The 21,935-nt window shown below is 36.7% G+C and overlaps 1 protein-coding gene across 2 annotated transcripts; it reads left to right on the top strand.

Annotated features, from left to right (window-relative positions):
- The first annotated feature begins 833 nt into the window (after positions 1-833).
- On the top strand, positions 834-17,218 carry LOC125233428 (hemoglobin-2-like). Of its 2 annotated transcripts, none has more exons than XM_048139444.1 (4): positions 834-960; positions 14,483-14,647; positions 16,268-16,493; positions 16,917-17,218. In XM_048139444.1, exons 2-4 carry the CDS (start codon positions 14,493-14,495, stop codon positions 17,034-17,036), a joined length of 501 nt encoding a protein of 166 aa, XP_047995401.1. In that variant the 5' UTR covers positions 834-960; positions 14,483-14,492; the 3' UTR covers positions 17,037-17,218. The 2 variants fall into 2 exon arrangements, with proteins under 2 accessions (XP_047995401.1, XP_047995402.1); XM_048139445.1 differs by lacking the exon at positions 834-960 and adding an exon at positions 9,485-9,651.
- The last annotated feature ends 4,717 nt before the right edge of the window (positions 17,219-21,935 follow it).

Raw genomic sequence — 21,935 nt, 5'->3', positions numbered from 1 at the left:
TAGCTGTACCTATTTAATGAGATACTTATAGAATTATTGAATGAACACTTCATTTTTATTACCCTGTACATTCATAATAATGTTTGATGACTTTGTCCTTCTCGAAAGAATAGTTATTTGTTATACAAGGGGGCAAAGTTGTATTTTAACGCCAAGTGTAGAATTGAAAAACGAGCAAGTGAAAGGATTCTATAGTTGAACCACGAGCGAAGCGAGTGGTTCGAGAATAGAATCCTGAACTTGCGAGTTTTTTAACACACGAGAAGTAAAATAAATTTGCACCCGAGTGTAACACTTAACTTTTTCCCTCACTATAGCGAGGAAACTACAACGCAAAAAATGCGTTTATCACTGCAGTAGTTCCACAGGTGGTAAATCATCTTTATTACTAGATTCACCTACTTTCATCAATTTCAAAGCAGTTAATTTGACTTTATTCAAGGTCAAATTACTTTACCCACTAGTGTATAAAATGCGTTTTTACCCGCTGGTATTAAAGGACAAAACACGTGTTTCCGAGCTAGTGAGGGGAAAACAAATTATCTTTACCTTGTGATGAACCTGCCAGGAATTGCTAGCTTTGCAGAGTTCGACTGCAAATCGCAGTGGACAAACATTGCGTTTTAATAAAAGCTCATTTACACGGTGCTAGAACTCGCATACTACATAGTTTCATTACACTGCGGTTTTTGATTGATGTGCTGAATTGTATGTAATATCATCAGTGCGAAATGTAACTAAGATCGCAAGCGAGTTCGCGTGCCGTTAAAATGAGCCTTTATTTGTCAGTTGCTTTATTCGCTCGTAAAACATACGTGATCATTATCATGCACGATAGAATGCCAGTATTATTTTTGTCACAGAGTGAATCGCGCGTGTTCCCTATATTATTATAACCTCAAAATATTACAAATACAGATTGCGCGGGAAAAAAGAGCGCGATAACAAACGGCTATCGAAGTGAGTATTTATTTACGCAAGCGCACTGAATTCTTAAATTGATGTAATAAAAACTTGTTTACTGTTGAGGACGGTAAATATACGAGATTCTCATAAATGATGCGTCACTTGTCACAATAGATACTCTCCGATAGATTAATGACCATCGTAATAGTAGAATATGCTGTCAAGAAATCCCCAGAAGGAAAAGGATTGCTTATTCAACCATTTATTATAAATTAAATAGAGAAGTGTTCTGTAAGAAACATCGTGAAAATTTTCGCAACATATGATGAAATCGCATATGGTGTGGACGCAAAAATAAAATTGAATTGTTTATTTGATTATTTATTACAAATAAGGTTACGATCGGGAGGTGCGATCACAAAAATGCCATCTTATAAAAAATATACCTACACGTATGAGAGATTCTTGTTAGCCACTAACTAATACAAAGGTGCACCAATACCCAGGATACAAAGCATTGGCCGAGGTAAATAGGAACGAAAGTTAAAATATGATTTATTTTAAAGACATTCACAGAAAAAGTATGCTTTGATCGAAAATATCTGCGTAATTATTAAGAAAGTGTCAAGCAGTTTATACCTATTCACCCATACCTACTGTACCTACACAATAATATGTAGTACGGCTAGCAGTATTATCATAAGCAAATACTAATAAATGGCTCGGACATAACATAATATGCATATATTATTTAGTCTGCCCTCAAATCTTTTAACAAGACCTCTTCGTTTATTTTACCTCTATTATAAGCACGTATTACTTAACCAGTTAGCAGCTATCAATTTGATTTTCCATTGTGTAGTACCTAGTGGATTTCATTCACATGATTTATATGTTCACTGTTCAGCGAATAAACACTATTTCTTAGTATTATGAGTCAAATACTATGACCAGTTGTAGGCAGCGTACGAGCAAAAAAACTATATGCACGTTGGCCTCAACAGTAATAACAGTATGTAGGTTTGTAGGTATACTTAATAACATACAAGTGTATAAGCTAAACCAATAGTAAATATATTCATCGCTTACCGAGGCGAAGCAGAATCCAACATCTGTTAAATTTAATTTTTGATACGCTCTATGATCATGTGGAATCAGAGAAATACTTTATATCAGAAATATTATTGACTATAGTTAAAAGTACGAAATGAGAACCTCTATATGACTGACTTATGGTGTTTCTCTCGCACTAACTAACCTTATGTTAGTTTTGAGCACACAATGTTGTAAATATTTAAAAGTTTTATCGAAAGCGAAAGTGCCAATTGTTTTGAGCAAGGAAGCCAAAGCAAATCAACTGAGAGGAAATGTTTAAAAATTTAAGTGTGGCTGTCTAAAGTGTGCATGTTAATTCGGGTTCCTCTAGATATACCCTCCTACATTTTGTATGCGCGAACTCCTCACTCACCTCACAGACCTTTTGTGAATTTTTTCAAAATTTGGAAGTTGTTATACGCGCGTAAACGTAATAAGGGCGATAAATGAAACCAGGCATATAATTCAATATTGTTATCATTAATTAAGAGGTGTTTTTGAGTTACTCTTAATTCTCACCTCATAGAGAATTTTTGAAAAATTTCCCAGCAGCAATGTACCTACTGTAAACGTGGTTGCGATGACAGTCAATGACAACTGTCAACGAGCGTTTAACGCGAGTGTGTTTGCATTGGGTACGTATCATAATGTCTAAAATTAAAAAACCTAACGTTTAATGACCTACGTTCAAAATACCTAAAATCAAAATACCTAATGATTTTAATAACCTAAGTAAGTTACACCTACGCACGAATTACCGAAATTTAAAATACCTATTGGACTAAATACCTAATGTTTGAAATACCAAAAACTATGTCACCTAAATTTTATATACCAACATTTGAAATACCCTATGGTCAAAATACCTAAAATGATTAACCGGTCAAAATACCGAAGTAGTAGTGTAGGTTCCGCGAGCCTCTTTTAGGGTATATTGAAGTATTAATTTTAAGCATAGTATAGTTACGCATAATTTATCTAGGCATATTTTTGTTTGTTCGAATATATGTTTTTCGTCGAGTGGTTTTTATGCATAACATTGTTTAGTCCAAATTTATCACGCAGAATTTTTGTCATAGCTAATACTACTATATTGATGTTGCAGTTCTAACCTAACCTAACCGACATTCGTGCATTCTTAACAAAATATTGTATTTCTTGAGGTCGCAGTTCTAACCTAACCTAACCGACACTCCTGACTGCATTTAGTATGGGTGGTTATTCTGATTTAAAGAAATATGCCAAATACAATTATGCAAATCAATGTTATTCATAAAAAACAATCGGTGTAAAAAGTATTATGCGAACTTATTTTCGGACAAAGTAATATTAGTATTATTTTAGATTATGTCAAATAAGTTTTCTGCCAAATTAACATTCGTCGAAAATCAATTATATGCGAAGTCTGTTATGCGAAAATCGTTTCGGACAATTAAAGGTATGCCAAATAGAGGGAACCCGATTGGTTTAATTCCTATATTAGAGTAGGTTTAGGTTAGGTTAGAACTTAGAACTCCGCCCTTACACAACAACGAACGGCTTTTAAAGTAGGTTTAGGTTAGATTAGAACTGTGACCAGGAAGGAAACGATGACTTGGTTATGAAGATGGTTTATTACATGAACGGAGAACGGAAGACACTGATACAATTTAGGATGTTAATAGTAGTAGGATCGAAACAAGAATGAATTCCCAACGCACCAGAACATTTATCTGACTTTTTATTCAAACATTTAAATTATGTTCTAAGTGCGTTTATGTGGTTAGCTAACATTTTCTTTGGTTTACAAAGCATGCTGATTTTTCCAACACTGGCCCTTAAACCAAAAACAGTCTTGTTTCAACACACAAACAAATTCATAACTAAAGAAGTGACCTACACTTCACAGTAACAATAAATCAATTAACAAAAACATATGCACTGAACTTTCGCTACAATGCATCAACCAAGTTCAGTTATTCACATTATGAATTGTAATTATATTGATATGCAATCATTTAAATATCATGTAATCACTATCATGTATAAGCAAACTAACAAGTAACTGAAATAACCATGATGGTAATTACATTAAGAACACATTCTTAACTATCAAATAAATACAGAGTTTTAACGCATTTACTTACATGAAAGTAACATGAGCTGTCTCACAAACTTATAGTGTTTAACTTTACACAACGCCTTTGTCAGTATATCTGCCAACATATCATTTGTATTAAGATACTCAATAGTAATCGTATTACTATTCACAAGTTGCCGAATAAAGTGGTGGCGAATATCTATATGCTTACTCCTAGCATGATGTAAAGAGTTCCTACACAATTTCTGTGCTGACTGATTGTCATTGAAAATTGTCGGCACAATTTCTTCGTTAATAATTTCTTTTAGAAATGTACGAATAAACAAACCCTCTTTACAGGAGTTCGACAAAGAATAGTATTCGGCTTCGGTTGAGCTAAGGCTAACTGTTTTTTGTTTACAACTTGCCCAAGTAACAATTGACTCACCTACTTTGAAGACATATCCCGTGTACGACCGCCTGTCCACGGTGTCTCCACCCCAGTCTGCATCTGCGAATCCAGTGATTTCCAGCTGCTTGCCTTTCTTAAAAGTCAAACGGAGATCCATGGTACCTTTCAAGTAGCGCAGGACTCTTTTCGCCGCTTTCCAGTGGGTCTCTGTAAATGATTCATTAAATTGACTTAAGTAGCTGACTGCGTACGCAATGTCTGGTCGGGTACAGATAGCAATATACATTAGTGAACCTACTAAACCTCTATAATCATAGGTATCATCTCTTTGATTTCCCTTAGGTAATTTAAGTCCGGTTTCCATAGGAGTAGGCGAACACTTACATTCTTCCATTTTATATTTCTTCAGCACCATCGCGATATAGTTCGATTGATCAAGAGTAATTTGGTTTTCTTCCCTACACAATCTCATACCTAATACTTGATGAGCTGGCCCTAGATCTGTCATGTCAAATTCTTTCATTAACTTGACTTTGACATCTAGCTTATCACGTTCATTACCTGTTGAAAACAATATGATGTCGTCAACGTAAAGAGCAATGATTATAAGCGACCCCTTTTGGCGCTGAAAATAGACACAAGGCTCAGATGACGACTTCTTGAACTTCAACTTATTACAGAGAACATGATCAATCTTCTCGTACCATGCCTTTGAAGCTTGTTTCAACCCGTAAATAGCTTTATTTAATTTGTAGACCTTACTTTCTTGACCTTTAACTACAAAGCTTTCCGGTTGTTCCATGAACACAGTCTCCTTCAAATCACCGTTGAGAAATGCTGTTTTTACGTCAAGATGTTCAATCTGCATACCATACTCAGCAGCTAAAGCTAGCAAAATACGTATTGTGGAGTATCTGACAACTGGTGAAAAACGTCTCCTCATAGTCTATGCCATATTGTTGAGTGAAGCCTTTAGCTACCAGGCGTGCCCTATATTTTAGGAGTTCACCGTTCAATCCACGTTTCACTTTGAACACCCATTTGCATTTGACAGGTTTTTGTGACTCTCGTCGATCTGTCAATGTCCAACATTTGTTCTTAATAAATGAGTTGTACTCACAAGACATAGCTTCTTTCCAATTGTCTGCATCTGGACCACTCAGTGCTTCTCGTACAGTTCGTGGAGCATCCGGATCGCACGTACCCGCCAAAAATCCGGAAAGTATCGAACCCGATGAACTGTCATATTCCGAAGTTTCCGTACTCTCCTCCTCTGGAATATAAGTTTTATCGGCCGGATCATCACATTCACTAGAGCTAGACGAATCATGAATTGTGATTGTACTCGTTCGATCGTTTGTATTCTGAGAATTTGTTGTCAAATTAACAACATCAGACGTACCACTCACTACAGACGTTTCTGTTTGTACAGAAGATGGGTCAGACAATTTGAACTCAACATTTTTATTTACATCTGCACTTTTAGTTTGTGTAAATATTTCAGTTGACACAATGACATTGTCAATGTCATCATTTGATGCTTTTTCAATGAACGTATTTTCTAAAAAGGTTACATCTCGGGCTTTGATGCATTTTGTTGGTTGTTCCGGGTCTACGAGCCTGTAACCCTTTGTATGCTCACAATACCCAACAAAAATGTACTTTTTGCATTTCGGATCTAATTTCGAACGCTTTGAAGTCATAGCATAAGCCACAGAACCAAAGATACGTAAATGACTCAGTGATACCTTTTTGCCACTCCACTTTTCTTCAGGAGTGCTCCCCAGAACAGCTTTCGTAGGACAACGGTTCTTAACGTAGACTGCCATGTTGACAGCTTCCGCCCAAAATTCGTTGCTCAGGCCTGCATCTTGTAGCATGCACCTTGCCGCCTGCATCACTGTCCTGTTCGCGCGCTCCGCGACCCCGTTCTGGGCAGCGCAGCCAGGAACTGTTGTTTGATGCACGATGCCATTGCTCCTGAGGTATGCCTGAAATGCAGAACTGGTGTATTCCCCTCCGTTGTCGCTGCGTAGCGATTTTATCCTTTTACCTGTCTGGTTCTCCACTAAAGCCTTAAACTCTTTGAACCTATCAAATACTTCACCTTTTTTATTTAAAAAGTACACAAACGTCTTCCTAGAATAATCATCTATGAAGAGCAAGAAATATCTAGCACCGCTGAATGAGGCCGATGGTAGCGGTCCACAGACGTCTGTATGCACTAAACCCAGGACCTCTTTAGCCCTGTTGTGAGATTTCTTCGGAAACGGTACCTTACTCGCTTTGCCTTGGACACACGCTATACACGTTTCAAAATCTCTACTATCATACGATATACCAGAAGCCATACCTTTTTTTAAAAGTTCCATGCTTCTCCTGTTGAGATGCGAAAGACGACGATGCCAAACTTTCTCTGAAGCTGCAGAGACAGTTTCGTCGCTAGAAACCGCACGCTCCTCCTCCACTGCTGCGTTGGCCACCTGTTTGTTCTGTAAAGGAACCTTCGAACAAGCCTCAACAGTGTCAAGGATATACACGTCATTTTTCAAAGTAGCCGTCGCGGCAATAACCCCATTATCTAAAATTTCACAACCATCGGAGTCGAATACTATCTTATAGCCTTTTTTAGCCATGGCACTTACTGACAATAAGTTAGCTGCTAAGTTAGGTACATAATACACGTCACTTATAGTCTTTACATTGCCATCACGTTGTTCCACGTTAACATTGCCTCTACCAGCCGTAAATAGTTTATCTCCGTTAGCCACAGTCACTTGCAACGATTTATCTGACTTCATGTCACTCATCATGTTCACATCTCGACAAAGATGACTCGCCGACCCACTGTCCACGTACCAAAGATCACTTTCAACGTTCACCGACAGCGCCGTGAGCAGAACCTTTGACGATGACATCACCTTGCTACTTTTCTTTTTGTTCAACGTCGGACAATCTTTCTTGATATGTCCCATCTTTTTACAAGCAAAACACCTGGGAAGCTTCCTCGCAGCCGCCAGAGCTGTAACTCCATCTCCGTCGCGTTTGCTGTCCTCACGTCGCAACGTCTCCTGCAGCAACTTCGCCGATACAACTTCGCTAGTCAACTTGAGGTCTGAGTTCTCAATTGCCATGATCAGCGGGTCGTAGTCCTCAGGAAGTCCGCTCAGCATGATTACCGCAACAAAGTCATCATCCAACTTTGCATCGATATCTTGTAATTGTTGTGCGACGTTCGTGATTCTGTTGACATATTTTTCCATACTTTGACATTCCGTCAACTTTGTGCTAAACAAAGTTCGCAACAGGCCTAGTCTCCGACATAATCCCTTATCTTCATAAGCATTCTGAAGATTCTTCCATGCTTTGTGTGCCGAGGTCACGTTCCTTATGTGCACGAAGGCCGTCGATTGCACGGATAATGCAATGCGTGCGAGCGCTTTCTGGCTTTTCTTCACATCTTCGGATTTTTTCTCGTCAACCTCTTTTTCCACAAATTCCCATAGATCTTCGTGAATCAACACCATTTTCATCATAAATTTCCATGAACTATAGTTTTCAATTCCCTTTAGTTTTTCCATTACGAGTGGAGCTGAGGAACTTATACTGGACGACGCCATTGCCGTCGGCAACCGTATTAACTATATTCACTTTTTATCGCTCAAAACTTGATTTTTATTGGAAGAGCGCAGGCCCATAACCTGAAGGAAGGAAACGATGACTTGGTTATGAAGATGGTTTATTACATGAACGGAGAACGGAAGACACTGATACAATTTAGGATGTTAATAGTAGTAGGATCGAAACAAGAATGAATTCCCAACGCACCAGAACATTTATCTGACTTTTTATTCAAACATTTAAATTATGTTCTAAGTGCGTTTATGTGGTTAGCTAACATTTTCTTTGGTTTACAAAGCATGCTGATTTTTCCAACACGCGTAAAAACAAACAGTTTACAGATTATGTTTAGGTTAGGTTAGTACTGTGACCACACACAAAAACAAACAGTTTACAGAGTAGGTTTAGGTTAGGTTAGAACTGCGATCACACTGAAAAGAACGGCTTACAGAGTAGGTTTAGGTTAGGTTAGAACTGCGACCCTACACATCAACGCACGACGTTTAAAATAGGTTTAGATTAGGTTAGAAGAAGGTTAGGTTATTGTGACCAAACATAAAATAAATAATTTACAAATTGTAAAATTTTAGAAAAATTAACAATTGAAATAGGTATACAAAATTGAAATAATATTATGCGTAATAAATTTTGTTTAATGTAAAACAAAATGAAATAAAAAAACACAAAACAAAATACCACGATATAAAGTATACTCGGAATAAGTTATCTACGAAGTAAAAGTCCACGGTTTAATTTGACTTATATGGATCATTCTACGATATGAACTGTCGATGAAATGAAATTAGTTGAAACGTTGTCTTTGAAATAATATTCGATTAATTGTCTGTCGACGATTCAAGGGTGAACCGGTTATTTAAGCCCCATTTATTAGACATTTTTGCTTTTCGGATTTAATCATTAGGCATTTCGATTTTAGGTATTTTGAACGTAGGTCATTTAACGTTAGTTTTTTTAATTTTAGGTATTTTGAACGTAGGTAATTTAACGTTAGTTTTTTTATTTTAGACATTTTAATATGCACCTTTTTACACTTTAGGTATTTTGAATTTCGGTCGAAACATCATTATGTATTTTGATTTTAGGTATTTTGAACGTAGGTCATTTAACGTTAGGTTTTTTAACTTTAGACATTGTGATACGTACCCGTTTGCATTACGTTGCGGGCCGAATTAATTTGATAATTTAAAAAAAAAATTCAATTTTAAGTAAAAGTTATCTAATTCCATTTTTTATGTCCTATACTCACCACCGTTAAGAGGTTCGCCCGTATTAGGTTTACACCCTGTATAGGACTTAAGCGTCATACAGTCTATTGACCAGACCAGCGTGACCACCACCGTGACCAGCGTGATTTGACTGTTACAAAATGTCACAATAGTTTCAGAACTAAAATAGCTTTCACGTTTGCCTATCGCGAAGCGAAGTTTATTCTCCAGTTGTTCAATTATACTAGTTCGCTGAAGCAAAGCTTGCACCAGTAACATGAACAACAGCCCTGGCGGTTACGCCGTTATTCAATAAGCTGCGAATTCGCAAGGTAATAGGCACCGACGCGCCGGTTTTCCTCGTTCAACCCATTCATTTGCTGTCTACGACGTCGTCTGCGCTTAATTTATGGCTTAGTGTGGTATTCCGCGGTTTTACCGGTTGTTCCTTTATTAAGGACTAGCTTTTGCCCGCGGCTTCGCTCGCGTTAGAAAGAGACAAAAAGTAGCCTATGTCACTCTCCATCCCTTCAACTATCTCCACTTAAAAAATCGACAATTTGTCGCTCCGTTTAGCCGTGAAGGACGGACAAACAAACAGACACACACACTTTCGCATTTTTAATATTAGTATGGATTACATATTTAATTCAACATGTTTTTGTTTAGGCATCGTTTTCATTTTAAAAAATCTGCGCGGATTTACAGATGTCATTGTCATTGTTATTGTAATTCAATCTAGTTTAATGTCATGTCATAAAAGTCATATCGTCACTACTCTTAAAAAAACTTGTATCTTCGTCTGTCAATGAAAAGATAATTGTAGTAAGTGTGTATGGAATGCATATAGACTTACTGCGTTTTAACTTTGAGAAGAAGCATGAGATACGAGATTTTTTAAAAGTAGTGACGATATTACGAATGGAGACGCGTCCTCGTGTTTGACGTACTGTCTTTACCATGACAACCAAAAGAAAGTTTTTTTGTCCAAATTAATTGGGACATCAGAAAACACAAACTGTAGGTATGTAAATATGTTTTTGGGGGTACGTATCATAATGTCTAAAATTAAAAAACCTAACGTTTAATGACCTACGTTCAAAATACCTAAAATCAAAATACCTAATGATTTTAATAACCTAAGTAAGTTACACCTACGCACGAATTACCGAAATTTAAAATACCTATTGGACTAAATACCTAATGTTTGAAATACCAAAAACTATGTCACCTAAATTTTATATACCAACATTTGAAATACCCTATGGTCAAAATACCTAAAATGATTAACCGGTCAAAATACCGAAGTAGTAGTGTAGGTTCCGCGAGCCTCTTTTAGGGTATATTGAAGTATTAATTTTAAGCATAGTATAGTTACGCATAATTTATCTAGGCATATTTTTGTTTGTTCGAATATATGTTTTTCGTCGAGTGGTTTTTATGCATAACATTGTTTAGTCCAAATTTATCACGCAGAATTTTTGTCATAGCTAATACTACTATATTGATGTTGCAGTTCTAACCTAACCTAACCGACATTCGTGCATTCTTAACAAAATATTGTATTTCTTGAGGTCGCAGTTCTAACCTAACCTAACCGACACTCCTGACTGCATTTAGTATGGGTGGTTATTCTGATTTAAAGAAATATGCCAAATACAATTATGCAAATCAATATATGTTATTCATAAAAAACAATCGGTGTAAAAAGTATTATGCGAACTTATTTTCGGACAAAGTAATATTAGTATTATTTTAGATTATGTCAAATAAGTTTTCTGCCAAATTAACATTCGTCGAAAATCAATTATATGCGAAGTCTGTTATGCGAAAATCGTTTCGGACAATTAAAGGTATGCCAAATAGAGGGAACCCGATTGGTTTAATTCCTATATTAGAGTAGGTTTAGGTTAGGTTAGAACTTAGAACTCCGCCCTTACACAACAACGAACGGCTTTTAAAGTAGGTTTAGGTTAGATTAGAACTGTGACCACGCGTAAAAACAAACAGTTTACAGATTATGTTTAGGTTAGGTTAGTACTGTGACCACACACAAAAACAAACAGTTTACAGAGTAGGTTTAGGTTAGGTTAGAACTGCGATCACACTGAAAAGAACGGCTTACAGAGTAGGTTTAGGTTAGGTTAGAACTGCGACCCTACACATCAACGCACGACGTTTAAAATAGGTTTAGATTAGGTTAGAAGAAGGTTAGGTTATTGTGACCAAACATAAAATAAATAATTTACAAATTGTAAAATTTTAGAAAAATTAACAATTGAAATAGGTATACAAAATTGAAATAATATTATGCGTAATAAATTTTGTTTAATGTAAAACAAAATGAAATAAAAAAACACAAAACAAAATACCACGATATAAAGTATACTCGGAATAAGTTATCTACGAAGTAAAAGTCCACGGTTTAATTTGACTTATATGGATCATTCTACGATATGAACTGTCGATGAAATGAAATTAGTTGAAACGTTGTCTTTGAAATAATATTCGATTAATTGTCTGTCGACGATTCAAGGGTGAACCGGTTATTTAAGCCCCATTTATTATACATTTTTGCTTTTCGGATTTAATCATTAGGCATTTCGATTTTAGGTATTTTGAACGTAGGTCATTTAACGTTAGTTTTTTTAATTTTAGGTATTTTGAACGTAGGTAATTTAACGTTAGTTTTTTTATTTTAGACATTTTAATATGCACCTTTTTACACTTTAGGTATTTTGAATTTCGGTCGAAACATCATTATGTATTTTGATTTTAGGTATTTTGAACGTAGGTCATTTAACGTTAGGTTTTTTAACTTTAGATATTGTGATACGTACCCGTTTTTGGAGGGGGCTTTAGGGGAAGCCAGCCACTCCAATTCGTAGATCTGCCACTGGAACTGCTGGCTCGTACAACTGCTGCTGGCTGGAACTCAGGAGATCGAAGCCCGAAGCGCGTCGAGTTAGCGTGATCGCGAAATTCGAATTACCGGGAGATTTTATGATGATTTCAAATAAAATAATCTTTGGATTAAACTTGGTTTAATTTAACCAACACAAAGATAGACAATTAGTACTGTTACAGTTAAACACGTTATTTACAGCTAGGCAGAGGATATACATATTAAATTTGAGGATATAATTTTTTTTTTTTTTTTTTTTACTCATATAAGTGATTTAATTGATTAAGTAGGTATTCAAAAGAGAAAATTTAATTAATTGTTATTCATGCTCATCTCATCATATTGTAGGTCGAGTCACCTTGAGTTAACATAAAGCAAGGATTATTTATATAGGATTTTACATACTAAGAATCGTACCTCGATTTTTTAGCGCCACCTATTAAATACTATCATAACTACACTGATGATGACTGTAATTTTTTTTTACAAAATGTGTATTGACGTGATATCGCGATTTTAAAATAAAGAAATATGTCATTTGTAAACATAAAAAATAAAAACACGCAAAAATTTGGGAGAAATATGATTTGCCACTTCCAGGCTGCGAACAGCGCCATTTGTCACTGCGATATCCAGTATGCGAGTCCAGTATTAAATCGTTCTTGACATAAGTCAAAATGTCTATATAAAAAATTTTGGATCTTGGTCTTGAGTAAATCAACTGCAATAGGTGAGGTAGGTACTAGCAAATACTATGTAAACTCTACGAGTTAATACGTGCAGCTCGGTGCCAAAGTTGGCAACAGGCACACTAGCGCTCCTAGCGGCATGAGTTGATCAAAATAGTTTAGTTTCATACAGCATAAAATTAAAAAAAATTACAAATTCTTATTTTTTTGTTTTATTCCGTCTAAAAATGTTAAAGTAGATCAAGTAATAGCATTTTCTATTTTAATTTACTCAAATAAAAGTCTGAACAACTACTTTGATCAACTCGAACCGCTAGATGGCGCTAGTAAAATTGTTGCCGCTCAATTGTATGGGAAACGTCAGAAGCTGCACGTATTATAGTATATAGTATTTGGTACTAGTTACACGTGCAATTTGATACCAATTCTGCCCATAACTTAAATGTCATCTCCTGACCTTCGAATGTGCGAGGGCCGAGGAGGCAATTAGCTACATTAGGTGGACGTGTGTGCTCGTATGTTGCACATCACATAATATATATTAATTCACTAAACAGACCTGCCGGCCCAGCTGAATTGACTATGGTTGACGATAGACACCGAACAAAACGCAGTTTGGCTCTGTCGCGCCAATGCGGAAAAGCGATAGAGATACTTATCTACATAGATAACGATGTATTCATAAGCGTTTGTGCATTTGGCTTAGAATTACTTCCAGCCGCCGTACCATGCTTCCAATTTTATCACTTATCCACGTGGATAAGACATCTGTCACTCTCACACTGACATACTTGCCAAAGCGTGACAGAAGTCTTATCCACGTGGATAAGTGATAAAATTAGAAACATGATACGCCGGCTGTAATGCTGTAGTGATAGTGATATTGGGCGCCATTTGGATTTGAGGATACGTCCAACGATTCTAAACACAATGTATAAACGTGTCGCTATTGCTAGAAGAAGCGTCATTATTGACACTGACATATCCGATCCATATCGATGGTAGAGCTAATAATTAACGTTTATAATTATCTCGATAAGTTCAAATCGCTTTTGTATTTTGATACTTTTACAACGTCACGCGTCGTCTAACGAATGTTTTTGTCAGTTACGTAGCTCCTATTCTAACTAAAAAGGCACAAATTCAAATTAAAACTCGTATGTATCATACATGTAAATGTCTACCTGTTCAAATGGCAATATCATTTGTAAAACGAGTGCCTACACAAATCTAGGAATTAGTTTAGTTGTCAAAGCGAACCCCAGGCTCCCATGATGTGGCAAATCATGGGACAATGCAAGGAGGAATAAGTTCTTATGAATAAATACAGTCTCTACTACAAGTTACAACACTTACAACTACCTAAGGCAATATTCGGCAAAGACCCAAGCCCGGAGGGGGGGGTCACGTGGTCTATTTATATGGCCAACCTAGGCTCCAGGGGGAGGGGGTCATGACCCCCATAACCCCCCCCCCCCCGCCTGGATCCGCGCATGTAATGTAGTTGTAAACGCGCGTTGAACGCCTGTCATCTGAACCTACCCTAAACCTATTTTATTCTCGCTTCTGTTTCAGCATCATGGGGCAAGTGGTGAGTCGGTGGTGGTGGGGCGGAGACCCCGACGCCGCCAGCCCGGTCTCGGGCCTTACGCTCCGCCAGGTCTACCACGTCCAAAGCACCTGGCGACCCGTGGCCGCAGACGCAGGGAAATACGGAATGGAATTATTTTTAAGGTAACTAGCTAACTATAGCTTTAACTTTAATATTTTAAGGGTCACTTGCACTACCGAAAATGGACGGTTAACCCGAAGTTAACCCACCATTTTATATGGAATATTTATGACAGTTGACAGCCCACTAACCTTGGGTTAAGCGGGTGGTGCAAGTAGCCCTAATAGATCGGAATGTTTGATGACACTCTCTCGATTCGAATTTTTAGGTTTTGACACTGACGATTCCGATCCATATCGTATATACAGCTAATATTTGACGAATCTTAAAGTTCAGAGTAATAAAACTTGAATATAAAGAATATGAAGAGTAAAAATAAGATCTTAGAACCGTGTACCTACTTACTTACCAAAAATTACATCCTTTTATTAACTGCGAGAATAATTATTTTAGTTATTTTTTCTATTTATCATATGGCGTAATAATACCGTGAAGTCAGATCAGAAATTCAGAACTGTCAGAAGCCACGAAGCCAGTACGGTTGCCCGGTTCAATTATTGGCAACTACCCTAATGCCTAACCCAAAAAATATTTTTATAATATTTCGTCTTTAAAGAACCTTGGATTCATGTTTTCCACAATGCCACCAAGACCCATCACATTCCCGTTCACGAGCCATAAAACGCTAAATCGGGCCTTTCGCGACGCGGGCCGAAAGGTCAATGCCACTGCTACGGCCCTTCCTGAAAGTAGGTATGCGACGCGGAAGAATCGCGGACCCAACCCGTGCGTAAATATAGGACCAATACTATTATGAATATTATGATCTGTGGTAAAATTAGGATACAAATTGGATTTATCATAAAAAGACCCACAACGACCGGGGTAGGTACAATAAGCGACAGATAGAAATATTTTTTGTCTTCAAAAGCTTATTCATTAATTTTAATCTTGTATTTATTTAATTGTAAACACTTTTTATGTCCTATGTCCACCACAGGACAGACTATGCCTAGTGTGGGGACCAGACTAAAATGTAACTCACTGTGTTATTTAAATAAATGTTTCAATGTTTCAATTTACCGTGCATTTTGTTTTACTGAATACCGTCCTAAATAAAAAAAACCTTGGCTAGATTAGGATTACATAACTTTTGATTTGGCCAGAAAAATATAGGAGGCATCGTGATTTTATTAATTTCGTGTCACTACGAAAATGTTTTATGTAGAGTCGGATCAAGCTATCAATGGATAATAACTAAGTCTGAAAGTGTGAAGATATGACATTCATTTATAAGAGTTTTTAACCTTTTTCTATCGCAATCGGTGCAAATTGACTCCTCAGAGCATAATATTTATAGAGCGGCCAAGCTGCCGGCGGACATGTCCGATCTCCTTCCTTCTTTGACCGTGTGCGTAGCCGAATGCACAAACGCTCACGAAACGCTCACAATAATAATTCATTCGTAGCTATCTGTCTCTATCGCTCTTGCGAGTTTTGCGTATTGGCGCGACAGAGCCAGACTACGAGTACATTTCTGCGGCGTTTCGGTTGCGTTTCGCGTCGCAGAAATGTCATTCGGCTACGGGGCCAGACCCGTCTACTGTAGACCTTTATGTATGCATTATCACAGAATATATGGCATTATTTCAAACAATACACAATACCTAAACTCTTTCCAGGTTATTCCGCGCCGACCCAGAAACAAAGACTTTCTTCAAAGCTGTCCGCGACCTCGACGAAGATAAAATAAGAGGCAGCTATCAGTTTAAAGCACACACCATCAACTTCATGTCAGCGATCAGCCTGGCTGTTGACAACCTAGGCCAACCAGAGGTGGTTGTCGCGATGATGGAGAAACTTGGCCAGTCGCATGGCAACAGGAAAATATCTACGAAATATTTCCATGTAAGTTCCAGTAACACAGTGTCAGCGAATATAGTTTTGTTTGTCCATTTGGTTTAGAAACATTTACAAGTGAATGAGATCCGTCGTTGTTGGTGTTTGTGCCATTACGTTTAAATTTGCATAATATCACTAGGTACTCTGTAAATGGCAGTTAGTAGTAATAGTGGGAATGGGAGCGAGTGGTTTGTAGTAAATTACAAAATAAATGATAAGTGACAAATAAATGCAGAATTGTAAATTTTCACGTGGAAGAAAATTTAATAAATAAGCGTTTATTTTTGTTGGAGAAAAAGTTGACTTTGAAATATGTATATGAAAGTTTGAATCAGGCCAAACCTATTCGGAAAGAGAATCACTTGAATAAATAATGTATTTTTATTTTAAAAAACACGCGTTTACACCTAATATGTTTTTAATTTACAGGAAACAAGAGATGTGTTGGTTGATATGCTGAAGAATGACTTCAAATTGACAATCGAACAAATGAAGGCATGGGAAATATTTATAACTTTTATTTACAAACATATTTTTGACAAGTTATAGTAATTTTTATTTTTATTTATAATTTGACATGTTATAGTAATCCAAAATATTATGTAAAATATTTTAAATAATTACTGTACATAGAGTAAGACTGACTTTTTAATCCGCGTTGGGTGTTATGTACTAGTGTTTATATAATTTACATTTACAAGTGCTTACGTGTGAATAAAAGTAATTATTAGTACGTAGTATTCATAATTTTATTTTTTTATTACCTTTTATAAAAAGAAATTAGATAAGCAAACAAAAGAAATTAGAATTTAACAGAAAATACGAACGTCTCCAAAAAATACTATTGTAAAGAATTATGCACTAATAATAATATACCACGACAATGTAAATAATAAAAAAAATCAGATTTAAAACCGTACGGTGTCTCTCCACCAGATATGTGTTTCGTGGATATCAACCGATCGTGTTTAAAGTAAAAGTAAAGTAAAAGTAAAAATCGTTTATTGTTGCACATAAACACAAAGTCATTTGTTACAAAAGATAGGTAAAATTTACATCCATTTGTGCATATCCTAATTATTGTTAACACAAGTTTCCAGGGGTCCCCGCACTAGGCTAGGCCTGTACCGCGGGAGACCTGTTTATCGGTCCAGATATCACATAGATGGGAACAGTTTATAACTAAGCTAATTAAACTTAAAAATTATGATACATTTTTTAACAAGATCATGTTTTCCAGATTACTACTTGAATACGCCACCGCAGGTACTATTTTCAATTTTAGAAGGAATTGGTTAACCACATCCATTATTTATGAGGAAAATGTTGCTTATGAATTTTACAAGCCTGCCGTGCCTTCATCAATATTAATAGGACAGAGATTCTTCAGGACGGCCGAGGCTTGTCATCGCAAAATCATGTCACGACATCGTAAAGTTCAGCAACAGAAAAGTCGAAACATTTCGCAAGTAAATTGGAGGTAGCCTCAAAAGTATGCAATGTATCTATCTAGCTTTTAGCTATAGGTACTCACATTCAAGTTTGTATGCCACAGAAAACAAAACACGACTTGATCGTTGAAAGTACGTTGTTTCGCAGATTTGCGGGATGAACACCTAGGGTTGCAAAAAACGGTTTTTTTCTGGCTTGAAAAAAAACCGTGAAAGAAAAACAGTTTTTTTTTCTGGAGTATATTTTTTTTCTAAAGTACGAAATCTCAAAATTTGCTAAGCAGTTAATACTTTATACGATTTTTTTTTAGACTTAATGTTAACTATTAAACGAATTAAATCAAATAACATTAATTTCTGGTCTTATAAAAGTAACATTTACGAAATCTGTAGTTGGTAAGTATGGTGGCAACACCACCGCCTCTCCACGCTGCACGCCGCATCGGGGATTCATTCCCCAATAAACGTTTGTATACTGAATGTTAATCGAATTAAAATGTATGTTATTGTTATTGAAACACGTTACAACTCACGAAAAACCGTTATTGTCGAATTATTTGTTCATCTGAAAAAAAAACCCTGGTACTCGGTTTTTTTTCATGTTTTTTTTTCATAATTCTGAAAAAAAAACATTTGGTTTTTTTTCTATTTGCAACTCTATGATCACCGTCGTCGCGTGATATGGCCTATCGTGACGGTGCGTCTTTTTGTAAGTGCGAAAAGGACGCATCGACGTGCTACGCTATATCGCACGAGTATGTATTTGGTCTCTTTTAATACACATTCATAATTATATTAAAATATTTAAATATAAAGAATTATAAGTAAAGGTTCTTTATGGAATGGAAACCACCACATTGACAAATAAATCGGCTGAGAAACTGCGTGTTGCACAAAGAGCTATGAAGTATGAAGCGGTCAATGCTCGGAATCACGCTCATGCACCGAAAAAGGAACGAGTGGATCAGGCAGGTCACAAAACTTAAAGACGGAGGAGGAAATTGAACACAGAAAGAGAAGATGGGCTGGGCACATTGCCAGGATGGACCATAGTCGCTGGACGAGACGAACTATGGTGTGGAAGCCCGCTAACACCCACGGTCGCGGCAAGCCGCCCCTTAGATGGAGAGTTGATTTCTGCCAACTAGCTGGCGATAACTGGATGCGGATGGCAATGGATCGACAAGCGTGGAGGAATGGAGAGGAGAGGAGGCTTATGTCCGAAGACGGGCGCTTTAAATGCTGCTATAGATAGATAGATAGAGATAGGTAAAGGTACATCAAATAAGTAGGTATGGGTCGCCTTCCCTAAACGTAAACAATAAATTTAATCGTCATATGATTATGGCGCGTAAGTAGAGGCTAATGCTAAATAGGTACTATTTAGCATTAGCCTGATTAGTGTGCGTATTCCCTACGCCTACCCAAAGCTATACACTGTAACGAGACAACCACCCGAGTTGTTTCACTTAATTAGTAGTTAACATTCAAGAGCTTATCCAGCTTGTCAGAAGAACAAAATCTGAAAAATAACGAAAATTCTATACGTAACAAGACAAACCTAACTAACTCCAAATAACATTGCGTAGTTTTATAGAAATACTAGCTTTTTCCCGCGGCGTCGCTCGCGTTAGAAAGAGACAAAAAGTAGCCTATGTCACTCTCCATCCCTTCAACTATGTCTACAAAAGCAAATAGCAAATTCAAAAGTTTTACATAATTTTGTGGCTATCTCGTTGTCTCGTTAAGCAGTGTCAATAATGGTAGTGTTTATATGTTTAGTATTCATATCCGAATGTCCGCTACGCAGGACAATAGATCATTAAACGATTCTTATCGATTCTAAACGCAGATAATAGGTGTCGTATTATGAATGCATATGCGATATAATAAGATAAATATTAACTAACTTAAATATATTTAGGAATAATCATCTCAAAGTTAAAACAACAATTTAAAAAAATATTTTGTGACGTTCTCACTTTATCATGCATGCTTTAGCCCTTAAATGCTTGACCTTGACAGAGATTTGTTCAAATTTGAATTTTAACATGTTGTCAGTAAGACAACACTACACTATGCATTTAAGTTTAGACGGGCTTCGGCTAGTACTCGTTTTCCACAGACATTGAATTTTATTTAACAAAACATAGAAATGTGTCCCTATCAAACAGTAGTAGTTAGCTTAGGGTCACTTGCACCAACGAAAATGGAGGGTTAACCCACCATTTAATATGGAATTTGACAGATGACAGCCCACTAACCCTGAGTTAAGTGGTTGGTACAAGTGGGCCTTAGGGTCACTTGCACCACCGAAAATGAATTGTTAACCCGAGGTTAACCCACCATTTTATATGGAATTTGACAGTTGACAGCCCACTAACCTTGAGTTAAGCGGGAGGTGCAAGTGACCGTTAGAGGGGTTATGTATCTGTATATTTCCTGAGTAAGTATACAGAAAATTACTTCCAAGTTCCATTCCGCGTGAAGGAATAATGCGGGTCGTTAGTATTGTTTGATTTTACCTTGAGTACTGTCAATGTCATATAAAAAGTAAATATAATAAGGGATTTCCCGTTCAAAATTGCAATTACGTCTTTATTATAGTTATTTGTTTTACAATATTGATACCCGAGCAAGTAAAATATTCTATTTTAATAATAAAAAAAATTGGCGTTTCAGCATTGGTTCCATAATAAAAGTTGTTCATTATGACCTCAAACGCCTCTATGCAAAGTTTGGCTAGTATGTACTTACAAAATCACCTTTATAAGCAACATACACCAAACCTGCAAGCAAGAATTGTTTTATCGCGCAACTCCGAAATTTATCTTGACTTCTACTATAACTCACCGCCATGACAACCTCTCATGAGGACCATGTAAGCTTATTTGCCACTACATCAAGTATTAGGACTATTGGCCCTTAGATCAACACAAGATGAACACAAGTACATACTGTACAGAGGCCAAGTTGGGCGAGCCAAGAAGTTATGGATAATGGAAGTTTTTGATTGGATTTGTTAATTCCGTATTCGTCTGGGGTCCTTATTGTATTACAATTTGTGGCTACGTGACTAAGTTTAAGAACGGGCAGAAATGCATTATTTATTGGGCCGACGTTGCAAGTAGCATTTTAATCCGGCTTTATTTACAATCAATCAATTCGAATCCTAAACGCCACTATAGAACCATATCATAATGAGTCGAGTTGTTTATAGTATACTACTGTGCCTATTGAGTGGCATACGTCATGTATATTGTAGGTATATGTCGGTGGCTTATATGGTAAACTGTAATTAGGTTTATTAGGATGCTATAAGTGCCCGAAGGGAAATTTTCCCAGAGAAAGGAGCCCCGCTGAGCGGGACTTCGCCGACTCGGGGCTACGATGAAAAGAGTTTTATGTTTCATGATGATATATATACCTACCTAGCACAACCAAATCTTACGATCAATGACCGACACGTGTATAGACGCCATAGTAAGAATTCAAAGCGACAGGGTTCTATTATATTAGCCTTGGAATTAAATATGTTGATTATTATATACAAGCTGCATAATTTATGTTGTGCCTAAATTGTAGAACTGGATGTGCATACGAAATTCCATTTATTTACTTGTACCTAAACACCAAAGATGGCAGGGACCTTGGTACTTTGATGTGCAAATATGTTTACTTACTGCAAAATTTTAAGAAGTCGCACTGGAAATTAGGGAATTGGTAATACAAAAATCCCACTCATTGTACGGGTCATGTTAAATAAGTATGAATCTTCTTCGACGTTTAGACCAAATCGTGTTGCCGATTTGAGAGGTCAACTAGATGGCGTTATATGATATGGTCTCAATATTAGGTAGCTTATTTTAAGTTACACGAGCAAGTTATTAACTTCGTATAAATTGCATCCATCTACAGCACATGGGATTCAATTTCCAGGTCTTAAATTGCGTCTAGACGTTATCAACTAAACTTATGCATTCATCTAGGCTAGGCA

This window comes from Leguminivora glycinivorella, chromosome 14 (assembly GCF_023078275.1).
Source record: "Leguminivora glycinivorella isolate SPB_JAAS2020 chromosome 14, LegGlyc_1.1, whole genome shotgun sequence".
Lineage (NCBI taxonomy): Eukaryota > Metazoa > Arthropoda > Insecta > Lepidoptera > Tortricidae > Leguminivora > Leguminivora glycinivorella.
This window is presented reverse-complemented; position numbering and strand designations above follow the sequence as displayed.